We start from the raw sequence: 8,143 nt of genomic DNA, 5'->3' as shown, positions 1-8,143 counted from the left end.
ATTCATGGATTTTTTTTTCACATTCTGTCTCTCACAGTTGAAGTGTACCTCTGGTGCAAATTACTGACCTCTGTCATCATTTTAAGTGGGGGAACTTGGACAATCGGTGGCTGACTAAATACTTTTTTGCCCCACTGTACTATGTGTGAGATTGTCCAGCATATTATCGGGTTTGCGTTTTTGGTTGAGGAGTCTCACTGTTTGTGGGTAGAAACTCCTCCTGAACCTTTCTGTTCTTGTTTTCAGGCTACAGAGGCGTCTCCCTGACCTCAGCAGCCTGAACAGTTTATGGGCGGGATGGCTGGAGTCCCTAGTGATCCTGATGGCCCGGGATCTGCACCTTTCAGCGTAGATGTCCTGCAGTGCTGGTAGAGGTGTTCCCATAGTGCGTTCAGCTGTGCGCACAACCCTCTGCAGGGCTTTCTGTTGCTGTACTGTGCAGTTCCCGTACCACACCATGATGTTGTTGCACAAAATGCTCTCAATGACACCAGTGTAGAATCTCCTCTGTATATTCTTGGAGATCTTAAACCTCCTTAGACGCCTCAGGTGATAGAGGCGCTGTCTGCCTTTACTAATAAGGAATTCCGTATGTGTGCTCCAAGTGAGGTCCTCGTTGATGTGAACACCGAGGTATTTCCTTATCTGAAGTGAAGTGACGGCGCCAGTTTAACTGAAGAGCAGCTTAAGATGTGAGGAGACGGCGCAGAGTTCTGCTCTGACGGTTTCAGGTTGTGTCAGGTTCACGTCACGTCCACGTATTCCTGAAGCGTTCCTGGAAACGGTGAGGAGGAGGAGCCAGACACAGCACATCCTCCTCTTTAACATCAGCTCCTCCTCCATGACACGTAACATAACCACGCTCAACTTCGTCCACAAACGGCGTTTAATTCAGGCCGAGCGGCGCAAACGAGTGGCCATTACATCCACGCATCAGGCTGCAGTTTATGGTCACGCTCGCCAACATGGGGGTCAGAACAAAGAAACAGGTACACGCGTCTGCATCCCAGAATACTACGGACAATGTGCAGATGTACTGATCAACACATCTGTACAGCGATATAAACATCTGTAGACATAACTGCTGCCACCTTTTATTCGACCTCATCTGTATATAAGCTGCTCTGCACAGTAAAGTCAAATGAAGTCAGAACAGCGGCTCAAACGCTCCATTATCCACATGACAGATCCAACTTGTGCTAAAAAGCTTATGCCTAATATGATGGCCTCAGGTTTTATTTTGAAAGTTTCTAGCCCGGCCCTTTCCTGTCTGCTGAGTGTGGCGGGTCGCGGTTGGGCTCTGGAGGGTCCCACAGACCAGAGCCAGGACCGCGAGCGGCACAACGTCGAGGAGGAGGAGGTCTCTGCAGAGGAAGCTGATGATGTCATTCCAAAGACCTGCACAGAAACCACCAGCAGCTCGGAGCGCTCGCACAGCGCCATCAGCGCCATCAGCGCCTGCTGTGACGCCACGAGGCTGTCATCTGTTCCCCACTTCTAAACTTACTCATCAAAACAAACAATTTCCTTTTTTGTCCGTGAAGTTTGGGGAATTCAGAGACATCAGCCACGAACCACACATCTGTTCCCGCCTTAGGACTCTGCCCGCCGCTGCCATCATCTCCATCGTGAGAAGAGGCAGGCCTCTGAAAATAAACTCAGACTTCCTGTGCTGAGCACAGAGCTCAGCTGGAAGAACACAAACTGGACTGAAAAGCTTTCCCTCCATAATGAGATGACCTCCCTCACAAAGACACCGCCCAGCTCTAGCTCCACCCACAGTGTCTCCTCAGGCTGTGAAGGACCTCCTCGCTGCCCGAGACGTCGTCTCTGCCGAGGCTGATGAGGATCACAACCCGTGTCCATCGCTTCAGGCTGCAGGCGCCGTACACGCTGCGGTATACATCAGCGCAGAGACGGCGTGACCAGCGTGAGCTCGTCTGTCTGCCTCTCAGTCAGGACAAAACGTCAGGAGGCCACGCCCACAAAAACGACCTTTAGCAACACCCAAACAAAAGCTGTGTCAGCCTGTTCGTGCGACTATTTTCTCGTCATGCTGTCACAGGATGAGAGTTTCATGTTCAGAAATGCAACTTTTTAATGAACTAAAGCCGATTTCCTGTAATTCTGAACCCAAAATTTGGAAAACCGCTAATGTTATAATTAAAGATGGCTCCCCGTCGCTAATGAGGCAGTGTAATCACAGCAAACCGTTAGCTCAGAAATATTCCATCCATGTGTTTGTGGACGCCTGAGCTAACTCCAACATGGACCCGTTTTATTTTGTAAGAATCCTCCTCTATGCCGACGACGCCGTCCTGTGTCCACGTGACGCTCCACCTGCAGTGCGAGGACGTCCCACTCAGACTGCTGATAAGGTTTATGATCTGAAAAGCCCACGGGGGTGGGGGGAGATTTATCCTTACTTCTTCATCTGCACTGCCACAGATCTACATTCATTTGAAGAGTACATCCTGCTCTAATTTTAACGCTTGAAAGCCGACATCCTTCCTGTGAGAGCGTGACGGTGATTTACTGCACATGCGATCACCTCCTCGCAGCCCTAAGTCAGTGGCCCGTACATGTTTCCTTACAAACTGACTCATCGCTGAATTCTTTGGGAGTCGTTTGGTTACAGCTTCAAATGGCTGATTTTCAACAAGCCCTGAGTTGGGCCATTTTTCCTACTTCAGATATGGAAGACTTTGCAGAAACAGAGTCATATGGACGGCGATCAAAAAGCAGAGGGGCTGTTCCTCTTCAGAGGCTGCTGGGAACGTCTATGTAGCCTGCTGTCCTTTGGAGGCGTCGCCCTCTGAAGCCCTGAAAGCAGCGAACTCGCCAAACCGGAGACGTCTTCGGGAACATCTCCGTGCTGTGGCTTCAGTTCATTAAACACCTGAAACACGCTCAGAGCTACAAACTCAGGTCTAAGGGGGGAAACCTGAATGTCCATCACCTGCTCTCAGATCAGATAAGCTCAGCCTCGTTTCCTCTCGCAAGAACGTCAAACTGCCGACGAGCTGCAATCTAAAGAAGAAAAACCACGCTACGTGTTGTGGCCTGCAGACACAGGAAGGTATTGGCCCTGCACGAAAGGTGTTCTTACCTGGCCTCGTTCAGAAAGAAAAGCAGTGAAGTGAAACAGGAGGCACAGCATGTCAGACGGCAGGTTTACCCACCTCTAAACAACCAACACCAGCACCGCTGACCCGCAGAGAGCAAGCACCAAACACTATTCATGTTCAGGTAGAGCTGGGCGATATGAGATTTTTTCATATCACGATATGTTTTTTTCATTTCAGGCGATAACGATATCTATCACGATATCAGCCAAATAACTATATTTGTAAGATTTAAATGTGCCGTTGCTCACAAGTAAAATGTGAAATAATCAGCAGCTTGTTTTGATTTAAATATTTATTTCCCATAATAAGTTCAACAGGGTAGATGTACTTAAGGAACATGAGACTTTTTCAGATAAATAAAGGCAAATATTGCAAACTACACAAAAGGCAGCCGCTAAAGCGTTTAAGTTTCAAAATAGAACAAATGAAACAGACTAAACTGTCAATTCCACTTAGAAACAAAATATTAATTCTACAAATAAATCTTAGTTTGTTTTACAGAAGAACAGACAAAACTGACTAACTTTTGTCAATATCAAATAAACTGAGAACTAAAAGGAAATTCTCAATCTCTCCTTGTTGTATAGCTGAGCTTTTCAAACAGTTTTAACAGTTACTTTAGTCTGACAAAAGCCGAATGACGAATTAGCGCTTCCAGTCAGAGACTGAGGCTACGTCCACACGTACACGGGTATTTTTGAAAACGGAGATTTTCCGTTTTCGTTTTTAAAAATAATCCCGTCCACACATAAAGGCAGAAATGAAGGAAAACGCTGCTATGAACATGCCAAAGCAGCAGGTGGCGCTAGATTCCTAACCGTGCAGAAATGTTGGCCAATCAGAAGTCTAGAAGCCTCGGTGGGAAAAAGTAAACAAAGCTGGGGCGTAGAAGCAGAACCGAGTCGTATATGTGGAGGGACAGTAACTGTGTGTATATGTAAGCATTTAAACACTGCAGAGAGTAGAATTAACAGTATTGTAGAAATTCATTTCACCGAAACAATAACGTGGCGCACAGTGTGACGCATGCACCAGTTTATTGTATTTCCAGACTTGCTTTCGGCACAATTTACAGTGCACGCTACTCTGTTTTTTGTCAGACTTGAAATAGCCGAAATACCTTCACACTACGGAGCTTCTATGGCTCTTCCGTTCGACAATCTCTCCGGCGTTGGAACCATCATCTGTTTTCTCTTCGGTCACGCTCGGTTGATTTTTCTAGTCGGCACACTCATTTCCTCCATTACCCGCTGGCTGCTTCCCAAACAAACACACGTGCGGCTTGGCACTTGTGCTGTACGTAACAAGTCACGCGACGTGACGCTGCGGCTGTGATTGGTTCGGCTCTGCGCTACTTAATTTGGATTGGCTGACCTTTTTTTTTTTTAAGAGGACAAGAGCGGCGAGGTCTATCGCGATAGCTTAATTTCTCTATCGAGTAAAAGTTATATCGCGATACATATCGTTATCGTTCTATCGCCCAGCTCTATGTTCAGGGTTGGATTATTCTGCATTCATTCATGTCACAGGCAGAAAAACGATTCACAGCACCAGTCTCACTGAAACCCGTCCATCCTTACAGAGGAGCTCAAGAGGAGCAACTAGCTGCTGCCCACTGATTGACTCAGCAGCAGGTGTGAGCACCTGTGTAAAAGCAGAAGTGTTGCAGCACTCAGGTGTGCTAACAGGATGCCACAATCTTCCCAGGAGTGAACATCCCAACACATTCATCCTGAAAAACCCACAGATCTCAGACTCCACAGGCCTCATTTAGAAGGTTAAAGGTCACGACAGCCAGCTGAGGTTTGTAAAGCCGCAGCAGACTTCAGCAACAGACGAGAGTAAAGTGCACAGCAGCAAACTGCTCGCTGTGAGCGCCGTGGAGGAGGGATGACGATCCGAGTGGACCGTGAACTCCCCGTACATCAGAGTATTCCAGAGTCAGAGTGAGGCCGTGTGTCCCGCAGCTGAAGCTCGGACCAATCGGCAGGACGCTGAAGCGAGCGCAGACGGAGCTGCTGCAGCGGTCCAGAGTGCAGAGCTCAGAGAGCTGTGCATAAACGAATGGAGCAAACTTCAGCAACGCTGTGAAGAAGAGTGGAGCCAAACTCCTCCTCAGAGATCTGACAGGCTGATAAAGTCACACAGGAACTGTCACTGCTGAGGGAGGATCAACGAGCTGCTGAATCATGGGGTGGACTCCGTTTGTCTCACACTGCAGAGGGTCCAGTGAGATCCTCCTCCTTCACATGACTGTATGAGTTCAGAGAGAGCTCGATCATGTCCTCGGGTTAAACTCCTGGATCTGCTACAGACCTGCAGCTTTCTACCCGACGTGTGACTGAGCAGCTCTGACACCAGTCACCTGTCAGTGAGGTCAAGCCAATAATGATGCGGATCATGAAACCAGAGGGTCAGACCATCAAACCTCAGGATATTTTCTGTTTTATCACGCTTTCACAAACCCTGGAGGACAAAATCTTTACACAAGACCTAAACAATCAGTCCGGATCCACATGCCTGACTAAATCCATCTGAGCTACAGAGAACCAGCACAGAACCAGGGCCTTTCTCAGGACCAACTCGACCCCACAAGGAGACTAAACAGCCCCTCATAATGATAAGAAGCTGCAGCTGCTGGTCCTGGACCTGCTCAGTACAGCATCTGCTGCAGGTTCTGGTCCGAGTGACCCTCCAGAACCAAACCAGGACCATCAGCAGGAGCTGCAATTCAACAGAGAGGGGAAGAAGACTGTCTGACCTGCAGCAGCGTCCAGAGCAACTCACAGCTTCCAGACAGGAAGAACAGAGCAGCTGAACGTTCAGAATAAGAGTATAAAGATGCCTCCACAGCCCACCACGTTCATAAACAGTGAGCTTTTCTCATTCACTCGTGTATGAAATAAACACATTTATGAAAGACGTGACTGGATGTCAGCCTGAAGCATTCGTGTTTCTGTTCAGCCGTCGGGCCCATGGCTCTTTGGTTTGAGTCCGGGAGAAGCTGTGGCCTACCGTGGTCCATACGCAAGTCCCACCACTCAGCAGCCACCTTCAGGCATCTCCTGAACTACCTTTAATTTTGTGGTCTATGTGCAGAATCACTGTCACATCTGATGTGAAACTAAAATGAATAAAGGTTTACTTTGAAGCATTTATTTCAAAATAAAGGTTTGCTGACTTTGACCCAAAATAAGTATTGAAGGATGAACTTTTACCACTGTGTGATTATTTCAGTACCATTTCTGTGTGTTCTAATAAAATTACACAAACGCACCTAAAAACTCCAAACCCCACGGCAGCATCACGGGCTGGACTCACAGAACAAAAACACCAGCTTCAGAAACACACACCTTTAAACTTGTAAAAATTTGTCAGAAATGACCTCAAACCATCAAAAATAAACTGACAGCCAGACTCCCACATTTTCCCACGACAGTAAACACACCAGCAGAGACCACCTGCCTCCACACTCCGACCCTCTCACCTGCTTCACACCTGAGGGCGTGTTTCAGATCACAGTGACACCCACACATCACCAATGACAAGGTGACGTTAACACATCCGAACCAATCGCCCACCCTGACATTAAAACGGCGCCGCCAGGCCAGAGTCCGTGTAAAGTATGCACGATTTAAGGTAATCTTTCCCGGGCAGGGTGGACAAAGATAAAATCACCACGTCAGATCTGTAAAACGCACATATTTGTTCCACAAGTCAAAGAAACAAATCAAAAATAAAATCACACTATTTTCCTTAGGAGGCACAAAACACGAGTAATGGGAGCTTCATCTACATGAAAGCAAAGCCTGTCAATGGCTGACATTAACGCCGAAGTTGCCAAAGGGACAAAATAAACACCCCGAATTAATTAAGTCGAAGGTGTTGGATATGTGTGTGTGACGTGAGGTGACGTCGCGTTAAAATATCCGGTTTTTGGCCGGAGTTCTGCGGGGCACTGCGAGGCTGACAGCGACGTTCACGTAACATAGTAAACAAGACAAGTTAGCCGCGTTAGCTTCGAGCGCTAACGATGTATCGGAAATGAAGAGCAGTGCGTCCCGGAGAGACAAACACCCAACAAAACCCACACACTGCGTCCCCACGAGGTGATTGCCGCTAAAACAGCGCCAAATCTCAGCAAAGCGCCGCGCAGAGACACCGCACAGCGCTTATCCGGAGCCCGACGAGCCCGGACAAGGCCTCGCTTCCTCCGGCAGCTCTCCTCCTGCCGCCGCCTCTCACTCACCCTGGTCGAAGTGATGTCCATCATGACCTCCTGGAAGGCGGCCGTCTCCTCGGCCTGCCGCTGGGTGTGCAGTGCTATCTTCTCGCTGAACTTTCGCGGGTTGGACGCCCCGGAGCCGGCGCCCGAGGCGGGCCCGGGTCCACAGCCGCCTGAGCCCGTCGCAGACATCTTCACCGAGCGGACGGGACGAGCTGACGTAGTGGAACGATTTCAGAGAGGGGCGGGGTGAAGAGGAATCACTCCCCCGCTTTTTCTGAGCACCAAAACCAGCAGCGAGTCTCGCAGCGGGACCAACCGAAACCCGGCCGAAAACACCCCGCCGGGGAACCGTGTTCACAGCCGCCGGAAGACCGGGACCGGGTTCACAGCCAGGAGCTGACGAGGCAGCAGCTCTGTTGTTGGTTTTTCTTTTAATTATTTTTTCAATCCTGAACAAACAAGAAAGCATGTTCAGTCTTTTTGTGTTTGTCTTGCTAAGAATTAAAGATATTTACAAAATCAAAATTAATGTATTAGATTTAAATAATCGAACCTATTTCTGTCGACTTAAACAATTCAAAGTTGTATTAAAAAAGTGTGTGTGGGGGGGGGGGTGAGGTCACGTGGACAGAGTTCAGCGTTTCTTCGTGGGGAGTGTAACCTCTGGCTCACAGACCAGCTAAGATGGCTCGGCTGAGGTGTGTTGGCGCCCCCTGCCGGCAGAGTTCAGCCGCTGCAGGCTGCTCCTCCATTTCCCTCCAGCTGCAGAGATTAGAGATCAAAGGTC

At 48.6% G+C, this 8,143-nt stretch overlaps 1 protein-coding gene across 1 annotated transcript in view; it reads right to left on the bottom strand.

The window, feature by feature from the left end:
* LOC102209295 (CREB-regulated transcription coactivator 2) overlaps positions 1-7,594 on the bottom strand; it is a 29,521-nt gene extending 21,927 nt beyond the window's left edge. The window contains 1 exon segment of the mRNA XM_013913611.1: positions 7,378-7,594. Within this exon segment, the coding sequence (XP_013769065.1) occupies positions 7,378-7,545 (168 nt within the window). The 5' untranslated portion in view covers positions 7,546-7,594.
* Positions 7,595-8,143: the final 549 nt, after the last annotated feature.

Source organism: Pundamilia nyererei, unplaced genomic scaffold, assembly GCF_000239375.1.
Source record: "Pundamilia nyererei isolate P.nyererei 1_Seehausen unplaced genomic scaffold, PunNye1.0 scaffold00139, whole genome shotgun sequence".
Taxonomy (NCBI): Eukaryota; Metazoa; Chordata; class Actinopteri; order Cichliformes; family Cichlidae; genus Pundamilia; species Pundamilia nyererei.
Note: the sequence above shows the minus strand (reverse complement) of the source record. Positions and strands in the feature narration are given on the sequence as shown.